Source organism: Sus scrofa, chromosome 14, assembly GCF_000003025.6.
Source record: "Sus scrofa isolate TJ Tabasco breed Duroc chromosome 14, Sscrofa11.1, whole genome shotgun sequence".
NCBI classification, from domain to species: domain Eukaryota; kingdom Metazoa; phylum Chordata; class Mammalia; order Artiodactyla; family Suidae; genus Sus; species Sus scrofa.
Genome location: NC_010456.5, coordinates 3,333,262 through 3,355,540, shown reverse-complemented (window position 1 = coordinate 3,355,540; position 22,279 = coordinate 3,333,262). Strand labels below are relative to the sequence as shown.

Genomic DNA, 22,279 nt, shown 5'->3' with positions numbered 1-22,279 from the left:
GATTGGCGATAACATGCCTGACACTATGCTTGGCACAGAGAATACCCCTAAACATGGTAGCTATGAATTAATAGAAGTTAATCCAAGGAGGGGAGTTTGGGACTGGGAGTTTGGGACTGGCATATGTACACGGTAGTATATGGAATGACTGGCCAACCGGTATAGCACAGGGAACTCTACCCAGTATTTTGTGATAATCTATATGAGAAAAGAATCTGAAAAAGCACAGATGTGTGTACATGTATAACTGAACCATTTGTTGTACAGCGGAAATTATCACAACACTGTAAATCAACTATACTTCAATAAAAAATTTTTTTAAAAAGAAACAAATTGGGAGTTCCCATTGTGGCTTAGTGCATAACAAACTGACCACTGGCTTCCCTCTGTGGGTTAAGGATCTGGCATTGCCATGAGCTGCAGCATAGGTCGCAGATGTGGCTTGGATCCCATGTTGCTGTGGCTGTGGTGTAGGCCAGAAGCTGCAACTCTGATTTGACCCCTAGCCTGCGAACCTCTATATGCTGCAGGTGCAACCCTAAAAAAAAAAAAAAAAGGAAAGAAAGAAACAAAGAAACAAAGAAAGAAACAAAGAAACAAAGAAACAAAGAAAGAAAGAAACAAAGAAAGAAAGGACGCAATTTGTAATATGTTATTTATCTTGCTATATATTTAAAATTCCACTTGCCACCACATCCCTCCCTCCCAAAGTGATAACACATGGCAATTCAAATGAGCAAAATCATTACTTTTGCAAAGCAATGAAGTAGGTACAGAGGATATAGGGATAATCAAGCCATAGTTGCTGACTCCAGAATTGATGTGAAATAGGCAAGAGATGAATAAATTTAGAAAAAGAGAAGTAGTATGTGAGAGATGAAAATGAAAAGCCCTAGGAGTAGAAAAAGAAGGGAGTGTCTAGGCAATTTTTGTACAGAGCGAAGGGGATTTGAGTGAAGTTTTTCGGGTTGGGGAAGGTTCAACAGATGAAAGAAAGGATGTCCCAACACCCTCTGAAAGCAGGGACCCCTGGCCAGAGGCAACTGTTACCGGCTCTTGGGCCTCCAGGATCCCATCAGTTACTTTGTGGTTGCAGCTCAGAAGACTCATTCACTTTTCTGCCTCAACCTTTTCAGCTGCTCTTAGAGTTTTCTACAGATTAAATCCAATGGTTATCTCTGCTGTCACTGAGACCTGCAATGAAGGGCAAATGGGATCACCTCTCCCTTGGGTTCAATAGGGCATCATCCTTGTAAAACATTCCTCTTGGTGCATTTAGACTTGGTGCTCAAAGCTTCCCATCACACAAGCAGCATCCCGTGGTTGCCTAAGCTTTAACTCAACTCCCCATCCAGTTTGAGGTCTGAGAAGAGCATCTTTTCTTTAACTAAATCTAACAACTCCTTTGGAGAAATTGGAACAGGGCTGGCACTCTGGGGAGATCTATCCTGACCTAATGGCTCTCAGAGCCCAGGAAGGGGAGACGCGAACACAAAATCCAATTGTGGTCCACAATGGTAAGTTCCATCAACAATTTGTCCATGGTACAAAGTCGCCGCCTCAAGGGAATCAATGCACTTGGCATGATGAGGTGGATGGTTAGAAGGGAGAGGGCCGTGTCCCCAACAAGGCCAGCTACATAGAGGAGATCGATACAGAATCACTGGAGCGTTTCTCCCATTCTGCTCAAAAGCAACCAATTTCAGAGCCAAACTTGAAATCGATGAGCCTGGAGAGCATATGATTCAGCCAGCCAAGGCAGACCCTGCACGCCCTTCTCTACAAACTCCTACATGATGTGGGGCTTGGCTCTGTGGAGTCATCAACTCATGAGCAATAAATGTATGAACCTCGACCTGAAATAAAACCAACAGATATTTAAATGACGGAATTAGCAAGAATCTCTGTCAAATAAATTTCTGCTCCTTCCACTCCACTCCCCGTCCTTAAAGAGCTTCACACTTAGCAGAGTCTCTGCTTCCTTACATTCAAACCCTCCTCCTTATCTCTGAGTCTGGTTTTCTTATTATGATTTGACACTGTTCTGATCCCTCTTTACTTTGAAACTACACTCAGTCACCTACGATCTTTCTATTCATACCAAGTGACCACAGTTGTTTTAAATCTGAATCCAATATTCTTTATTACGTTTTTTTTTATTCTGCAATAATTCAAGCATGTCCCCGCCCCCCCCCGCAAAAAAAAAAACAGATACACATGGACAGACAATCTAGATTTAACAAGGTAAATGTTATGCCATCTGTGCATCCATTCCTTCTCTTAAATAAATAAATCAGTGCAGATATAACACACAACCCCAACCTAACCCTCAGGCTTCCAATATTTCCTTGTCTTTTCTTTCATCCCACACACATCTTTGGGATCACCTTTGTTGCTCTCTTAGAATTCCAGGAGGTTGTTGTGAACCTTTCAATACAATATTAATTAGTCTCATTAATTAGTCTACTTGGTTTTCTAGGTTGGAAATTACCCAAAGAAGAACAAAGTTTCAAAAGATTTACCGTGCCTATTTTATTTTCATTTAAGGACTGACTGGTACATATTTTTTCAAGCCAAAAGAAATCTATTAAATAGAATTATTCATGCTAGAACTTACATTTATTTCAAGTAATTTCTTTTATTTTTCTCAGATTTATTATGCCAGCTTATCTTAGAAAATAAGATAAGGCCCTTTTTCACACAAAGGGCCTGCATTGGAGGAAAAATCCACTTAAATTCTAAGTTGTCAAGGCATTCTGAATAACAACTCCCATCTAAAATTCACAAGAGATATAACTTCTGAATTAGAGTTCTGATGAAGTTTTTTTTATTTTTTTCCAGTGGCCACACCCACAGCATATGGGACTGAATCCAAGCCACAGCTGAGACCCTGAGACCTACGCTGCAGCTGAGGCAATGCTGGACGCTTTAACCCACTGCACCAGGCTGGGGATGGAATGGAACCCACACCTCCACAGTGCCTCAAGCTGCTGTAGTCGGATTCTTAACCCTCTGTGCCACAGTGGGAACTCCTGATGAGTTTTCAATATAAAGAATAAAACCCTAATGAATGCAGAGTGTATAGATTCAGGAAATATTACAGTTCTTACAAAAGGACTAACGTTAACCACTTGGTTGATATTTATTGATAACAATGAGAAGTCACCTAGGCTTCACACCACCAGGTTGGTGATGTCAGGGAGAAAGAGGGTGTCCTGCAGCCAAAGGGCAAGGAACTCAAAAATAAGAGAGAAAGAAAACACCTATATGGGACCTTCAAGGACCACTTAGCTGAGACCAAGGGCTACAGAGAAGCACAGAGCAGGGAGCTCAAAAAAAAAAACATCCTGCCAGAAAGTAGATCCCACTCAGTCATTAATTCGGCAGATATTTACCAATTTTCTGCTCAAACTCAGGCACCGTGAAGTGTTGGGGATGCAGGCAGGGAAGGCAGAGTCTCTATTTAAGCCCACTCGGGAGAATGGGAAGCAGACTATTTCACCAGTCTTTACTGTATGATAAGATGGACAGGCTTGAGGGGGCTTCTGTCCTCGCAAGCATGGTCTAGGGTTAATAACGCCACAGTTCTTAACACTACTTCCCCAGGGCTCTAAACCTTGAACAAACTGTCAGAAGGTGATGCTTAGATATGGTTTCCCTCCAACCTGCTTAAAAGCAGTTCTCAATCCAATGGAGTCAAAGGGAGCAAACATATAAAGCTAAGAATAAGCAGGAATTAACCGTTAGTTACCTTATTTTGCAAAACACTATTTCCCCCCTGAACAAAGTTTCTTTATATAAGTAGATGCATCGTTAAACTTCAACTTACTTTTTCTTAAGTAATGCTGCTCTTTCTTTCTTTCTTTCTTTGCTTTTTTTAGGGCCGCAGCCACAGCACATGCAGGTTCCCAGGCTAGGGGTCGAATCACAGCTACTACAGTTGCTTACACCACAGCCACAGCAATGCAGGACTGGAGCCACGTCTGCGACCTATACCACAGCTCACAGCAACGCCAGATCCTTAAACCCTCTGAGCGAGGTCAAGGATCGAACCCGCAACCTCATGGTTCCTAGTTGGATTCGTTTCCGCTGCACCACGACAGGAACTCCCCACCCTGACTTGGACTTGGTGTTCTTCAAATACGCACAACATTAATATCTACTTCTGAGCACAGCAGGGCAACCGCTTTTTTGGAAACTGTGTCAGCCAGCCCTAAAATCACTCGCAAGTTCCCTCCCATTTTGTTCAATTAGCATGAGGTAACTAACTAGTTCTTCTTGATTCAATTTACATCAACATTTATTGACAAACTGATAAAAGCTCCAGAGATTAATAGTAATAATAATAAGTGGACCACAATCTATTAAGTTATAGTAAGTAACAGAGTTCTAAGGAGATTCAAATAAGAACAATTTGTTTACCCAAAGAATACTATCACTCTGTTGCCTTATAAAAAGGCATTCTTTTTTTTTTTTTTTTTTTTTTTTTTTGTCTTTTTGCCATTTCTTGGGCCGTGGCATATGGAGGTTCCCAGGCTAGGGGTTGAATCGGAGCTGTAGCTGCCAGCCTACGCCAGAGCCACAGCAACACTGCTGGATCCGAGTCATGTCTGCAACCTACACCACAGCTCACGGCAACGCCGGATTGTTAACCCACTGAGCAAGGGCAGGGACCGAACCCGCAACCTCATGGTTCCTAGTCGGATTCGCCAACCACTGCGCCACGACGGGAACTCCCTTATAGGCATTCTATGTGCTAAAACATTACCATTTTTTAGCTGACTCTTTTCCTCTTATAATGACAATTAAGAAAAAAAATTTAATTACACACATCCTTAGCCTAAATTAAATGGAAGATATACTGTATATTTTTTTATTTTGATAAAATACACGTAACATGAAGTTTACCCCTTTAGCCATTTTTAAGTGTACAATTCTATAACATCAACATTCACATTGTTGTGCAACCGTCACTACTCTCCATCTTCAGAACTTTCAACTTCTCTTTTGTTTGTTTGTTTGCTTTTTAGGGCCACACCCACAGCATATGGAGTTTCCCAGGCTAGGGGTCTGATAGGAGTTGTAGCCACCGGCCTATGCTACAGCAACAGCAACGCGGGATCCGAGCCGCATCTGTGACCTACACCACAGCTCACGGCAACACCGGATCCTTAACCCACTGAGCCAGGCCAGGGATGCGAACCGGCAACCTCATGGTTCTTAGTCGGATTTGTTTCCGCTGAGCCAGAAGGGGAACTCCAGAACTTTCAACTTCTCAAACTGACGCTCGGTCTCCCTTAAACAACACTCACGGTCCATTCCTCCCTTCCCCCAGCTCCTGGCAGCCATCTAATAACAAGAACAAAGTAATTTCTTCTCCACCTGACAAGTCTCCAGGCCACCTCCTCCACTAGCTGTCCCATCAGCCAGCTGCAAACCCTGTACAGATCTTTACAACACTCTACTCTTAGAGTTTCTCATTCACAGCAGACCATGATCTTTAAATAACATGAAATGCTAACTCTATACTGGAGTGCATATATTTAAATATCCAAAAAGTGAAACCAACAAAATGTAATTCCCCTAAAAGGAACATGGATGTGTAATCAGAAGCAGAAACTATGTCACTGACGTAAATTAATTTAAAGTAGTTCTGATTCCAAAAGATCCTAGGGACCTATGGCCCATGAATTACAAGAGGTGCCATGGTACCCAAGTTCCTTGTGGAGCAAGAACTCAACGCATGCCTCATTGAGTCCTCTATAGAAAGACTGTCTATTACATCTATTTCTAAATGTTCAGGGTCCTTCAGAAATTTCACTCTGTCGGAGGCCCTAGAGAAAATGAATTTGTTTTACTAAAAAATGCTGAGGCAATACAAACCTCTGTGTTTGTTATTAAACACAAATAAAGTAGTTTGTATGTGACTTATTTACTCCTCATTGAAAGGAATAATGGGAAGACATTTTCAATATCTCACTACATTATATAAAACTTGTTTTTTACTCCTTTCAAAAATTATACATGGACAGTATATTCTGGAATATTGCATGGGGCTCACATTTGATGGAAACATTTTCAAGTAATTTAGGAGGCTCTATTTTCATACTTGATCTGATAAATTTGTAGTAACATGTAGCAACAGGCATCATTCATACTCTGACAGATATCTTTTCAATCAATGCACATACCCAGATGCTCTCCTCTCGCCGATATTGCTTCCAGTTCCTCCCACCATCGCTGAACATCAGAAGGTAGCTGGTCACCCAGTCAGAGCTCCCATATCCTCCCTGGGTGGCCACAGCTGTGACCTCCATCCTCTCTCCAAGGTCAATCTGCAGCCACTGGTATTTGTTTGATACAAGTGGAGACCAGCCACCAGCTCCTTTACAGTGAATAGAAATAAGAAAAACAATAAAGAGAGAGAAATCTTTGCAATCTGTATTAACCTGTAAGAATGAGACCATTAAAAAAAACTATGAAAATCAGTTTCACACTTAGCATTACATAATGCCTCATAATCACAGACACATATACATGCACACACATACACACATACAAAATAAAAACACAGGTCAAGCATAAATGGATGAAGCCTATATTAACTATTTTGTTTCTTAGCTCATATCTCTTGACTGTTTAGTGTCCAGGGGTCCCACTAAGAGAAAGTGCTATCGCATCAGTGCTTGGAACTAATATCTTTATTGGCTTTATAGCTGACTTTCCCTTTGCTATACATAAAGGAAAATATTCAACTAGAAAACCTTAATTCTGGAAATACAGTGCTGAATGCTGGAATACCAAAGATGGCTATGGCATAGTTCTACACTCAAGCTGCTTAGAGACACATAGAAGAAGCAGATATTTCAGACTAATTTGAAATGCACTGTGGGAGTGGTGGAGGTGGAAGTGATTTTTGTGGAGGGAGGGACAGTTGTAACAGGGCAGTAGGGGAGTTTCCGTTGTGGTGCAGTGGAAATGAATCTAGTATCCATGAGGATGCGGGTTCAATCCCTGTTGTCATTTACTGGGTCAGGGATCCAGCGTTGCCATGAAAGGTGGTATAGGCTGCAGATCCCATGTCGCTGTAGCTATGGTGTAGACTTGCAGCTGTAGCTCGGATTCAACCCCTAGCCTGGGAACTTCCATATGCCATGTGTGCAGCCTTAAAAACTAAAACAACAAAAACAAAAAAGCCAAAAAAAATTATGCAAAAAAAATAATAAAAGGGCAGTGTGTGACGGGGATGGCGGTGAGAGAGAACAAAGGGAAACTGACTGGTAAGGAGTTTCTCAAGTATTCAAGACAACAGGTGCAGAGTAGAAATTACTGTGCTTTCTTTTATCCAGTGCCTGTGAGAAATGAAAGAATTAGGGATACCTGAGAGTGTTTATTGTTATGTTTTGCTCTTACAGATTAATAGAAACATGCATTTTGAATTTGAATTTAGATGTCATATTACATTTTCTGAATTTACATTAGTATGCAGTATAAAAATTGGAAATAAGTTTGGAATGCATTGCGGAGCTGATATTTGGCTAATTAGCCATGTCTAGAAAAAATAGTGCCATGTAAACAATCCCTAACATGAAAAAACTAGTTTAAAAAATTTTCCCCATTGTTCTGACACCTAATATTGAAACTGACAGCACTAATGGACTAAACCCAGCCTAGACCCAGTTGGGGACTTGAACCCATGTGCTGGGACTCAAACCCAGCTTAAACCCAGACTGGGACTTGAACCCAAGGTTTTAAATTGGAATCACTCACCCTGAGTCTGGACTCACTGAGGTTCAGGTTCTTCATGTCTCTGTGCAGAAGGAATTCAGCAAGAGACAAAGTGAGAGGCAAGAAATAGATTTATTAGGGTAGGGCATTTGTGAGAGATGCAAGCGGGCAGGCAAGGAAGCTCTGCCCTGAGGATCTAGTGGGCTAAGGGTTTATCCTCCAAGGGGAGTGGGATCTGGAAAAGCCTGCCTCTTCCTTTCTGGGAGCAGCAGCTCCTCCTTGGGATCTGGTGAGGAGTGTATTCAAATCCGCAGAAGGGAGGTCCTCACACTCCTGCCCTGGGTCTGAATCTGAATGTAGGCCTCACCCATCCCCCACCCAAGGACCTGAGGCAATTCTCACACCTCCACTAGTCCCGCAAGCCTGCCTGGTTCTGATGGCTTCCCCCCCCCCCCCCCCCCGCTCCCCCCTGCAGCATGTGGAGGTTCCCAGGCTAGGGGTCTAATCAGAGCTGTAGCCAGCAGCCTACACCAGAGCCACAGCAACATGGGATCCGAGCCGCATCTGCAACCTAACCACAGCTCACGGCAACACTGGATCTTAACCCACTGAGCGAGGCCGGGGATCGAACCCGCAACCTCACGGTTCCTAGTCGGATTCGTTAACCACTGAACCACGATGGGAACTTCTTGATGGCTTTTTTGAGCAATTTATTAACTTACAGTGATCTCCCAAAGTCCCCTAGATTTCTTTCTCTATCTATAATCCTTTACTGGGACTTCTACAACCACCTGTGCCTACTCCATCCCTATCAATATGAGGCTCTCATAATAAGGTCTAATAATTTAGACAAGATTTATTACTTTCTTATTAGGAGCTATTATTGAAATCCACACTCTGTTTACTAAAGCGATTATGACCAAGTAGATGTCAGGAGGTGTGTGACGCGGTTACAAGTTAGCTGGAAGGGAAGTGGGAGTGAGGCATTTATATCAGGGTATGGAGGTGTCACTAGCAAGTGGGCACATCTGTTGCTTCACTATGTCCTGCATTAATTGCACTACATGTATAACCTTTAAAATCTAAAGCTTACAATTTCTTTAAAAGCCAGATTCTTTCTAAGAGTTCCTCATTTCCTGCGGGATACCTCTGTGCAACTATTCCAAATTCTCCTCTCAAGGTACCACCAACACAATATTTTTTCTTTGATGCAGAATCTTAAATATGCTACAATTTGATTGTTCAGCAAAGTATTTTCTTAACTTTTTATTTTGAAATAATTTTCAAATTCCAAGACTTGCAAAGAGGGAATAGGGAATTCCTGTCTACTTTTTCTTATTTGAGATTTTATATTAGAAGTGCTCACTATGGTTAAATTACATTTAGTTCTAAGTATAATAAATCACCCTTACTAAAAAAAATACTTGGAAATTTTTATATCAAAAATAGAGTTGGGTAAAACTGCCAGGTATTTTTTTTTTTATTTTATTTTTTGTCTTTTTGCCATTTCTTGGGCCGTTCCCTCGGCATATGGAGGTTCCCAGGCTAGGGGTCGAATCGGAGCTGCAGCCACCGGCCTACACCACAGCCACAGCCACGTGGGATCCAAGCCTCGTCTACGACCCACACCGCAGCTCACAGCAATGCCGGATCCTTAACCCACTGAGCAAGGCCAGGGATTGAACCCGCAACCTCTTGGTTCCTAGTCGGATTCGCTAACCACTGCGCCATGATGGGAACTCCCAGGTATTTCAAAAGACGTCTTCATTTCAAGGACTGGGGGGACTTGAACTGCCTTGTAGGAATTGGGGATATGGATAGAGCAGGTATATACTACAGAAAGATTTGGTTGCTAAAATACCACCCTGAGTTTGATTAGAAGGGAGTAGGTCTGGCTTCTCAGGGAAAAATCACTACTTAACAGTGTCAGGCTCTCAGGAAAAACTACACCATCATCAGGCCTTGGCAGGCTTTATCTTAAAAGAAGTGGTTTGGCCATGTAGGCACTGGAAAATTTCTATCAACTTTTTACCCAATGTCTTCGAATCTTAGTATCAGACATCATCATGGTACTTTGATCAAAACCAGGATATTAACACTGGTACAATGTTAAGATAACAAAATGACAAACTTTGGATGCCTCAAGTTTTTCCAGTAACTCCTTTTTTTCTGTTCCAGGATTCTACCCAAGATCCCACATTTAGTCATCGTGTCTTGGCATCGTCCAACCCACGACAGATTCTCAGTCTTTCTTCATCCTTAATAACAATGTGGGTCATCCTTCAACACCCTCCTGCCTACTTCTACTGATTTGTGTAAAGGTCCCACCTAATGTTTGCTGAGTGGGAAATTCTTCTGTGTTCTAGCTAAGGGTCCCAAGTAACATTACTCTGCAACTGCTTGTAATTTACATCATTGCCAAAAGCACTCAAAAATTAGGTGTTGGCATTTAGCTGATCATTTAAATGTAGAGGGTCAACATTTTAAATTTTATATGAATCAGTTTAAACCTCTGAGAAACTGCTAAACACCCTATATTCTGGCTCATATTCATTAGGAGTAAAGTTCTAAAGAATGTACTGATGAAGCACTTTTTTTTTTTTTTTTTTTTTTTTACATTTCACTATCTTTCTCTTATTTTTTTTTTTTAATTTTCCCACTGTACAGCAAGGGGGTCAGGTTATCCTTACATGTATACATTACAATTACATTTTTCCCCCACCCTTTCTTCTGTTGCGACATGAGTATCTAGACATAGTTCTCAATGCTATTCAGCAGGATCTCCTTGTAAATCTATTCTAGGTTATGTCTGATAAGCCCAAGCTCCCGATCCCTCCCACTCCCTCCCACTCCCTCCCCGTCCCATCAGGCAGCCACAAGTCTCTTCTCCAAGTCCATGATTTTCTTTTCTGAGGAGATGTTCATTTGTGCTGGATATTAGATTCCAGTTATAAGTGATATCATATGGTATTTGCCTTTGTCTTTCTGGCTCATTTCACTCAGTATGAGATTCTCTAGTTCCATCCATGTTGCTGCAAATGGCATGATGTCATTCTTTTTTATGGCTGAGTAGTATTCCATTGTGTATATATACCACCTCTTCCGAATCCAATCATCTGTCGATGGACATTTGGATTGTTTCCATGTCCTGGCTATTGTGAATAGTGCTGCAATGAACATGCGGGTGCATGTGTCTCTTGTAAGTAGAGCTTTGTCTGGATAGATGCCCAAGAGTGGGATTGCAGGGTCATATGGAAGTTCTATGTATAGATTTCTAAGGTATCTCCAAACTGTTCTCCATAGTGGCTGTACCAGTTTACATTCCCACCAACAGTGCAGGAGGGTTCCCTTTTCTCCACAGCCCCTCCAGCACTTGTTATTTGTGGCTTTACTAATGATGGCCATTCTGACTGGTGTGAGGTGGGATCTCATGGTAGTTTTGATTTGCATTTCTCTTATAATCAGCGATGTTGAGCATTTTTTCATGTGTTTGTTGGCCACCTGTATATCTTCTTTGGAGAAATGTCCATTCAGGTCTTATGCCCATTTTTCCATTGCTTGATTGGCTTTTTTGCTGTTGAGTTGTATAAGTTGCTTATATATTCTAGAGATTAAGCCCTTGTCAGTTGCATCATTTGAAACTATTTTCTCCCATTCTGTAAGTTGTCTTTTTGTTTTCTTTTGGGTTTCCTTTGCTGTGCAAAAGCTTTTCAGTTTGATGAGGTCCCATGGGTTTATTTGTGCTCTAATTTCTATTGCTTTGGGAGACTGACCTGAGAAAATATTCATGATGTTGATGTCAGAGAGTGTTTTGCCTATGTTTTCCTCTAGGAGTTGGATGGTGTCCTGTCGTATATTTAAGTCTTTCAGCCATTTGGAGTTTATTTTTGTGCATGGTGTGAGGGTGTGTTCTAGTTTCATTGCTTTGCATGCAGCTGTCCAGGTTTCCCAGCAATGCTTGCTGAATAGACTTTCCTTTTCCCATTTTATGTTCTTGCCTCCCTTGTCAAAGATTAATTGACCATAGGTGTCAGGGTTTATTTCCAGATTCTCTATTCTGTTCCATTGGTCTGTCTGTCTGTTTTGGTACCAGTACCACACTGTTTTGATGACTGTGGCTTTGTAGTATTTCTTGAGGTCTGGGAGAGTTATGCCTCCTGCTTGGTTTTTGTTTCTCAGGATTGCTTTGGCGATTCTGGGTCTTTTGTTGTTCCATATAAATGTTTGGATTGTTTGTTCTAGTTCTGTGAACAATGTCATGGGTCATTTGATAGGGATTGCATTGAATCTGTAGATTGCTTTGGGTAGTATGGCCATTTTCACAATATTGATTTTTCCAATCCAGGAACATGGAATATCTTTCCATTTCTTTACATCTTCTTTGGTTTCTTTGATTAAAGTTTTATAGTTCTCGGCACATAGGTCCTTTACCTCTTTGGTCAGGTGTATTCCGAGGTATTTGATTTTGTGTGGTACAATTTTAAAAGGTATCATTTTTTTGTATTCCTTTTCTAACGTTTCATTGCTGGTATACAGAAATGCAACTGACTTCTGAATGTTAATCTTATATCCTGCCACTTTGCTGAATTTATTAATCAGTTCAAGGAGTTTTGGGGTTGAGTCCTTAGGGTTTTCTAGGTATAGTATCATGTCATCTGCATACAGTGACAGTTTGATCTCTTCTCTTCCCATATGGATGCCTTTGATTTCTTTTGTTTGTCTAATTGCTGTGGCTAAGACTTCCAAAACGATGTTGAAGAGCAGTGGTGAGAGTGGGCATCCCTGTCTTGTTCCAGATTTGAGTGAGAAGGCTTTCAGTTTTTCCCCATTGAGGATTATATTTGCTGTGGGTTTATCATAAATGGCTTTGATTATATTCAGGAATGTTCCCTCTATACCCACTTTGGCGAGGGTCTTGATCATGAATGGATATTGGACTTTGTCAAATGCTTTTTCTGCATCTATTGAGATGATCATATGATTTTTGACTTTTCTTTTGTTAATGTGGTGTATGATGCTGATTGATTTGCGTATGTTGAACCATCCTTGTGAACCTGGGATGAACCCAACCTGGTCATGGTGTATAATTTTTTTGGTATGTTGTTGGATTTGGTTGGCTAAGATTTTGTTGAGAATTTTTGCATCTATATTCATCAATGATATTGGCCGATAGTTTTCTTTTTTGGTGGTATCTCTGTCTGGTTTTGGAATGAGGGTGATGGTGGCCTCATAGAATGTCTTTGGGAGTATTCCTTCTTCTTCAACCTTTTGAAAGAGTTTAAGGAGGATGGGCACCAATTCCTCTTTATATGTTTGATAGAATTCACCTGTGAAGCCATCTGGTCCTGGACTTTTATTTGTAGGGAGTGATTTTATGACCTCTTCAATTTCATTTCTAGTGATCGGTCTGTTCAGTTGGTCTGTTTCTGCTTGATTCAGTTTTGGCAGGCTGTAAGATTCTAGAAAATTGTCCATTTCTTCCAGATTGTCAAACTTGTTGCCATACAGTTGTTCATAGTATTCTCTTCTGGTTTTTTGTATTTCTGCTGTATCCGTTGTGATTTCTCCTTTTTCATTTATAATTTTGGTGATTTGGGTTCTTTCTCTCCTCTTTTTAGTGAGTCTGGCCAGGGGTTTGTCAATTTTGTGCACCTTTTCAAAGAACCAGCTCTTGGTTTTATTAATTTTCTCTATTGTTTTTTGAGTCTCTATTTTATTGATTTCTTCTTTGATCTTTATAATTTCCTTCCTTCTGCTGACTTTAGGACTTTTTTGTTCTTCTTTTTCTAATTCGTTTAGGTGGAGGGTTAAGTTGTCAATTTGGGATCTTTCTTCTTTTTTGAGAAAGGCCTGGATTGCTATAAATTTCCCTCTGAGCACTGCTTTCGCAGCATCCCATAGATTTTGAGAGGTTGTGTCTTCATTATCATTTGTTTCAAGGTAGTTTTTAATTTCCTTCTTGATTTCCTCATTGACCCATTGGTTTTTTAGTAGCATGTTGTTGAGTCTCCATGTAGTAGGTTTTTTTCTCATTTCTTTTCCCATGGTTGTTTCTAATTTCATGGCATTGTGGTCAGAGAAGATACTTGAGATAATTTCTACGCTCCTAAATTTATTGAGATTCGCTTTGTGTCCCAATATGTGGTCGATTCTTGAGAATGTTCCATGAGCATTTGAGAAGAATGTGTATTCTGCTTTTTTTGGATGTAGTGTCCTGAAGATATCAATGAAGTCTAACTTTTCTATTGTTTCCTTTAGGATCTCTGTTGCTTTATTGGTTTTCTGTCTGGAGGATCTGTCCATTGATGTGAGGGGGGTATTAAGGTCTCCTAATATGATTGTATTCTCATCAATATCTCCCTTTATGTCTGTTAATATTTGTTGTATGTATCTGGGTGCTCCTATGTTTGGGGCATATATGTTGATGATAGTAACATCCTCTCCTTAGATGGATCCCTTAATCATTAAATAGTGTCCTTCTTTGTCTTTCTTTATGTCTTTTGTTTTAAAGTCTATTTTGTCTGATATGAGCGTTGTGACTCCTGCTTTTCTGTCATGTCTATTGGCGTGAAATATTTTTCCCCACCCTTTCACTTTCAATCTATATGTATCTTTTGTCCTAAGGTGAGTTTCTTGTAGGCAGCATATTGAAGGTTTTTGCCTTTTTATCCACTCAGCCACTCTGTGTCTTTTGATTGGGGCATTCAGTCCATTGACATTTAAGGTGATAATTGATAGATGATTATTTATTGCCATTTGAACCTCGTGTTCCAGTTGATTCTTTCTCTTATTTTTCATCTCTCTTGAAGCCAAGAGGTATCTTTAACGTGGGGCCCCATATGTACAGAAGCACAACAGAGTAAAAAAGTATCAGCGAGTTTCCAACACGTTGTCTTGGAACCAGCCTCTCCCACAGATGCAACTACATCTCTGTCAACCAGCCTCTACCATCTGCAGGTAATCGACCTTGAATATTTCACATTCCTTACCTGTGGTGAGGAGGTGCAACTTGTATGCAAATTAAGCTATTTGATTAAGTAGGTACTCTGATAAAGTAATGAAACTTCAGAATCCCCTGGGCTACAGGGCAATTCATTTCAGCAGGATAACACAGCCACAGGGTAATCCCCAGACCCCTGCAGGGCAATGATATGAGTTACTGCAAATTTGCTCCTGCACCGAGTCCACCCAGGTATATGCTTCTTTTTCTAAGGACTGGAAAGAGTGGGAAATACACATGCACAACCTGAGGACTGTTTAGTGACCAGTAAGAGAGACTACTGGTCTGTCATGAAAAACAAAACAAAATACAGCAACCTTACACTGGATGCGCTTGAGTGTGTGCTTGAGTATAGCTGCCCCACGAGCCAGCAGCACAGAGCAGTGGTTCTTAAACCGATCAGCCCACATTATTAAATGCTGGCAAATCTTCAGTAAACTCCATGTGGGAACCACACCCCCTGAAATAGAGTCCAGAGGTTTGTGATTACTATTCAGGAGGCTCCAGTGCTTAACAGCTAACCACAAGAAAGTCACTTGCCTCCCCCTACCCCCACCCTAACCCAGTTCTGCTACTGCCCACACGATAGATGGTGGTTCTCCACTGTCACCCTCCCCTCTTCTGCCTCAACCCCTTAGCTGAAGAAACTGTCACACTTTATACAAAGGAAAACTATAATCCAGAGGGTCCAACTTGCATAGAACAAGTTCCAGAGCTTAGAACACTGAACACAAAACATCTCTCCCACTCCTAAGCAAAGGTATGCTTTGCTTTAAGGCTGCAATGAGAATGCAACAAGATATATTAGAGTATCTAGTTCTTTTCCTCCCCTAAATGGTCAACAGTCATTGTGAAAGAGGGATCACACCAAGGCTTTGCAGTGTCAATGAAAATAATCAATAAACAATCAGTAATAAGAACAGAAAGGAGTTTTACTGGGGCCAAACTGAGGACGATCCTGGAAGCCTGCTGCCCAATTGCTCTGAGAAGCTGCTCCAGAGAGGCAGGGTTTTCAGTGCAGTTTTATTTCTGTCAAGGATACATTTCTTCAAGTTTAAAAACAAAAACAAAAACAAAAACAAAAAAACGTGCAGCACATACACGTCGAGTCAGCATGGCCTTGGTACCTAGGAAGGGAGTCTTAGTCTTATCATCAAAGGAGAACAGGCATTGGCGTCCCAGGAAGAGAGGCATTTAATCTTTATTTTTAACAGGGTCATTCTTTATTTCTGGTCAATTTGCCCTTCTCTTTAATAATTAAAGTGGCTGGACAATGCATATTTGATAAGCCACAAACAGGCTTTTTTAGTTAATACAAAATGCAAGTTAACTCATGGATAAGCTGGAATGACTTTTTTTTAATTACTCAATGAATTTTATTACATTCATAGTTGTACAATGATCATCAAAACCCAATTTTATAGCATTTCCATCCCAAACCCTCAGTGCATCCCCCTACCCCCCAACCTGTCTCATTTGGAAGCCATAAATTTTTCAGTCTGTGAGTCAGTATCTGTTCTGCAAAGAAGTTCATTGTGCCCTTTTTTAGATTCCACATGTAAGTGACAGAATTTGATGTTGGTGTCTCACCATCTGACTGACTTCACCTAGCATGATAATTTCTAGGTCCATCCATGTTGCTGCAAATGCTGTTATTTCTTTCCATTTAATGGCTGAGTAATATTCCATTGTGTATACGGACCACGTCTTCTGGATCCACTCCTCTGTGATGGACATTTAGGTTGTCGCCATGTCATGGCTATTGTATATGGTGCTGCAATGATTCCCTACATTTCAATATGTGAAAGTTTCTTTTATCAGCAGTGATTGCATTACTGATTGCCCTGTTGCCTGCCACTTTATACTAAAGGAGAGAAAATGCATAAATCCAAAACTTGCCATAAGCATGTGATGCACTGACCACCATCCCACATGTTCCAAGGGTGACCTCACAATTCCTCCTCGAGCCAGTAAGTGGGACAGGCATTCTAGTCTCTGCTTTGCAAACAAGGGAAAAAACTATCATTTTAGGTTCTAGGAAGGATATTTTATTAAAGCTTAATGACCTTTTCATTCTCTGCTCCGTTTATGAACATATCCATGTGATTTATCAGTTATTCAGTATTGTTGGCTTATCAATAACCAACATATTGGCAGATATCTTGGAAGGTTTCTGTCTCTGGTTATTCCTGGGTGATTGCTTCCCCCACCTTTATAGGCTCAGACACAGGCAGGGACTCGTGTCCTTGGGGAGAGGAAAGGTTGAACAGGAAACTCTCAGCTGGGGCCTTAATTACTCTGGCCACTGATCAAGCTGACAATGACTCCTGCTTCTGGTGGCCACAGGGCACTCACTGTCATAAACAGTGTCATCAGCTTGGTGCAGAGAGGGAAATTACCCTGAGGTGAAAAGGAAAACCAGCTCATGCCTTCTTCAAGTTTCAACAAGCTCCACAGCAGAAAGATACCGAGGAAGCAAAGACAGGTGGGTTAATTTGAAGTGAATAGACCCACCCATCTCCAAGGCATCTGTATGTCAAGAAAATAAATGGCTAAATTGAAAGTGTCACCAAGGGAAGTTTCCTTCCAAAATCTTTCTTACATTGTCTCAAATGGGATCTCATCAAGCGGTGTGTGTTTCTTTTCTCACTTAAATGCATCTTAACTCACAGAAGATGCCTTACAGATTCCAGGTGGGGCTGGGTGAGTGGGGGAGGGTGAGAGAAGCAGGTGCTCATCGTTCTTTCTCTCTGTAGGACGTTCCCAGGAAAGGGGACCAGTGGGCGGGCAAGCCCTGGGGATGTTCCCTGACCATTGAGCTCAGAGATCTCTGGGCCGTACACATTGACATCTTTGTCAAAACCCCATCTATGATGCCAAGGGGAATTTGAGCATTTGCTCAAGATCTGACTTCTTACGAAGTAATTCCAATGATTTGCATATATCATTTCTGGATATCAGGATGTAAAAAATGTGGGGAGTTCCCGCCGTGGCACAGTGGTAAGGAACCCAATTTGTATCCATGAGGATATGGGTTCGATCGCTGGCCTTGCTCAATGGGTTAAGGATCCGACATTGCCGTGAGCTGTGGTGTATGTAGGTCGCAGACGTGGCTTGGATCTGGCGTTGTTGTGGCTGTGGTGTAGGTCATGCAGCTCCAATTCGACCCTTAGCCTGGGAACCTCCATATGCCATGGATTCGGTCCTAAAAAGACAAACAAACAAACAAAAAATGCAGAAATCCCATCTCTGGACCTATCTAGGTAACCTCTGATTCCCTTTCTGCTCCGCTTCCTGCAATCTGCTAGTAGCCTGAGAAAGAGAAAAGGCAGTTTTCCCAAAAGTGCATCCATAAGGGAAAAAAAAAAAAAAATCACACACAACTGCCTCATTGCAAAACAGATTCCTCTACTAAATGCCTTATAATGCCTTTATAAACAGACAATTCAAAATTAAATGAAAAGTAAGTGTATTACGGTTAATTTGTGATTTGCCTTAAATGCGGGTAATATCAGGTCGGGGCGGGGGAGGAGTGGAAGCACCTTGTGACTGTTTACTTGTGACTCCCTGATGTCCTGTGTACAGCATCCCCAGGGACAACTTTTAATGCCCTTGGCATTGAACGTTCATCTCTGCAGCTCTTTCCGCATAAAATAAACAAACATCCAGTGGTACTGTGCATTTTGTTCTGCTTCCCTCATATACACTCCTGACCAAGCTTTAAAGAAACATGCAGTAGAGAGGCATTCAGATCTGAGTTGATCTTGGGCTTTTCAGTTCTCATGTGTTTCAAGTTCTGTACAGACAAGTCGATAAGATGATTTCATTCATTTCCCACCTTAGAAGTAACAATCAGAATTGTCCAGCAAAAGCCTATAAACAATCTGAACATGCAGTAAATACCTCATTTATGACTGAATAAAATGTATGACTCAGCTTATTTGTTCATATCCCTTGCAATCTTCCTGTTGACAAGAGGTAGAGCTCGGAGATCTGGTCTAATTCTATAAAAGCCTCCTTGTGCATCTTTTGGAGGCCCCCTGAGTTATTCAGAAGAGAAGTGATTCCAGATCATCCTTGAGGCCAGTCAGAATAAGCAGCCCCTCCCTCTGATGTGGAGAGAACAGTGGAGGGAGATGGTACCCAGAAAGGGTAGGCCAGGTACCCCACCCACATCTGCCCCCACCACTTCCCACACACATGTGGCTCCGTCCCTAAGGCAATAGCTCCTTCCTCTTTTTAATTAAATATAATGTTGGATCATGTCAGGAAATGCAAAGGTGAGAGGCTCAGAAACAAAACTGTGAGAACTAAATTATCCATCCAAAGGTGAATGCTCATTCAGCCAGAAGCCTCTGTGAAAAAACAAAAAAAAAATGCTGTGGGATGATAAAACTTACATTTTCTTTAGGGATATTATGTAGCTGAATTCATTGTAATTTGTAAGCGTGCTGTGAGAGCCTTGGATTAAAAAGAGATATGCACAGGTGACCTGTTATAGAAAATAGAGTAGTACAATGAGAACCCAGAAAGGATGAGGTCTAAGCATCACACAATGCAAATACTACTCTCAAAGGAGGTTTTGTTTTGTTTTGGGGGGAAGCATTCATCCCCAGAAAAGTGTCACACTATTATGTGTCAGAAAAAAACTTGCTTCACTGGACTTCCTTGGAGGAAACATGACAACAAGGAAAGATGCCACTGCAAAGATCACAGGACAGAGAGAACAAGGAATCCCTGAACTACCACCTTCCCAGCAGCCCCTAGTCCAGGAAGCTCCATATTCATTTTCAGAGCAAAGGTGGAGCAGCTGACCATAGGGCTCACTGAGAGGATCCACTGGCCTTTGTCATTGGCTATGGTCTTCCTGGACCAGCAACTGTGTCACAAGTTAAAACAGCAGTTCAGGACTCCTGAGTGCTTTGATTTTAACATAGGATCCATGTATCATGCATGATGCGAGGTGCCTCGTAAAAGGTTGCTAATTGAATCTCACCCTTTGGTAGGACTGAAGGTCACCTCACTGGGTACATCTTTCATCAGTGGCCCCAAACAGGAAAAAGGGAATATCCCTAGAAGAGGCAAGGCAATTGCATTGTATGGGTAATCCTGGAAAGCACTATGAGGTGATGGAACAAAACACATCCCCAGAGGGATGCCAATAATATTTACTAAAAAGTGAAGTAAGGGACTTCTTGTTGTGGCTCAGCGGTAATGAAACCAACTAGTATCCATGGGGGTGCTGGTTTGATCTCTGGACTTGTTCAGTGGGTTAAAGGATACAGCATTGCCATGAGCTGTGGTGTAGGTCACAGACGTGGCTTGGATCCTGCGTTGCTGCGGCTGTGGTATAGGCCTGTGGCTACAGCTCCAATTACACCCCTAGCCTGGGAACCTCCATATGCCGCAGGTATGGCCCTAAAAAGCAGAAAAAAAAAAGTGAAGTAAAGAAAGACATCCTGGTGTTTGCCAAGGATACATGCTGTGAAATAGATAACGTTCGTGAACATTTGTGTATATTATGCATGATATAAAAAGTGAATTACTTTGAAAAGGAACAGAGTAGAATTTGTTAGACAACTATTTCAGAATTGCATAGTGATGAGAAGGGCTTCCACATACCTTTAGGGAGAAACTGGATATTTCTTCAGGAGATTTTTGAGATGAAAAAAACAAAAACAAAGTCATTTTTATAGCATGTTCTTCTTTAGAACAATCAGATTTCAGCAATCTTGATTTTGTAAGAGAAATATTAGGTGACTTGTAATTTGAAAAAAAATCAATTTAATATTGATGGAAACAAAATCAGCCAATATGAATAGTCAAATCCAATTTGACTGCAAAGATGTAAAGTTTCAAGAAATGTACGTTCGTCTAACGGTATCAATTTTCTTGAGCAGGTATATGAATAAATGTATGTGTCAGTGTTTTTACTCTTTAAAATCTATCCATTTTGAAAAATTACTCATTCAGGCATTTCTAGCAGTTTATGTTTGCTGGTATAAAAAGGTAAGGTGTATGACGTCCATATGGACACTTCGTTAAATGTATTATCTCGAACCCAAACTCAGACTTCAAAATGGAAATGCTAGAGGAACCAGACTAGAGATTTCAAAAGCAAACACCAGAAGCTCTTCGTCCAATATTGAGTAATGAATTGACCCATTGCCATCTCTACAATAACCTACACTTCCATTAGGGACTTCACAGAAAACATCGACAAACAGGTGGTGACACTCTCAGGAATCATGGTTTTCAAATCTCCTGGGCCCCATTTCTCCACTTGGACTCTGCCTGTCCCTAGAAACACCTGGATCTCCCCTGACTTCTCTGCCCATCCCTCTCCATAGCCTTCATAGATCTCTTTATGGCAGTCTTTCCTAAGAAATACTTTACTACTTTTCATAAATTAATAGAAAACAAAATAAATATACAAATAAAATGCAGAAGTAAAAAACACAGAAAATAGAAAACATGAAATGTGCCATATATTCTTACCAATTAATATTTGCCATGTGTTAAATCAGTGAAGTACTTTCAAATCATAAAATGCCTTAAATTTTGAATTATTTGGCTTTGAGGGTTTATAAAGTGGCTCAAATATATATATATATATAATACATATATACACAAATATATATACATACATACACGACAAATTTTGTATAGACAATTTTCTTACCACCTTTAGGTATCAGATAGATGCAGTGATCAGCTATTGCGTATAAAATTCACAGAAGCAGCTGTGATATCTGAGACACTTCTAACTAAGTCTTTTGTTTTGTTTTGTTTTGCTTTGTTTTGTTTCTTTTTACAGCCACACTGGCAGCATATGGAAACCCAGGCCAGGAATCTAAATAGAGCCACAGCTGAGGGCTAAGCCACAGCCACAGCCATAGCAACATCAGTTCCAAGCCACATCTGCAAACTACACCACAGCTTGCAGCAATATCAGATCCTCAACCCTCTGAACAAGGCCGGAGATTGAACTTACATCCTCATAGAGACAACGTCATGTCCTCAACCCCCTGAGCTACAATGGGACATTTCCAATTCTTAATGAAAGTTTTGGAAGCTCAGTGACTTCTGGGCAAAATAAGAAACCAGGAAAGTAAAATAGCACCTTCTTTAAGACCTTCAAATACCATAGCATGGACCAAGGAAATTTTAACCATATAATCAGGGAGTCTAACATGATTTTCATCACTAGATCATACACAAAGTATTCAAAAAGGCTAAAGTTACTATATATAAAGAATTGTCATCATTACACTCATCCATACTTTGTACTATGCACTTTTGATACGATAATAATGTAACCTAAAGTGAACTAATACTTTTTTTTTTGTCTTTTGTCTTTTTAGGGCTGCACCTGTGGCATATGGAGGTTCCTGGGCTAGGGGTCAAATTGGAGCTGTGGCTGCCAGCCTACACCAGAGCCACAGCAACTCAGGATCTGAGCAGTGTCTGCGACCTACACCACAGCTTATGGGAATGCCAGATCCTTAACCCACTGAGCGAGGCCAGGGATGGAATCCCGCTTCCTCGTGG

General features: G+C 41.0%; 1 protein-coding gene across 4 annotated transcripts in view; it reads right to left on the bottom strand.

Moving 5' to 3' along the window:
* The window catches only part of LOC102166958 (contactin-associated protein-like 3), a 205,491-nt gene that overhangs the window by 145,280 nt on the left and 37,932 nt on the right, over nt 1-22,279 (bottom strand). For all 4 annotated transcript variants that reach the window (XM_021072824.1, XM_021072822.1, XM_021072823.1 and 1 more), the window contains exon 3: nt 6,192-6,385. In XM_021072824.1, coding sequence (XP_020928483.1) covers nt 6,192-6,385 — 194 coding nt within the window. The remainder of the gene's footprint in view (nt 1-6,191; nt 6,386-22,279) is intronic.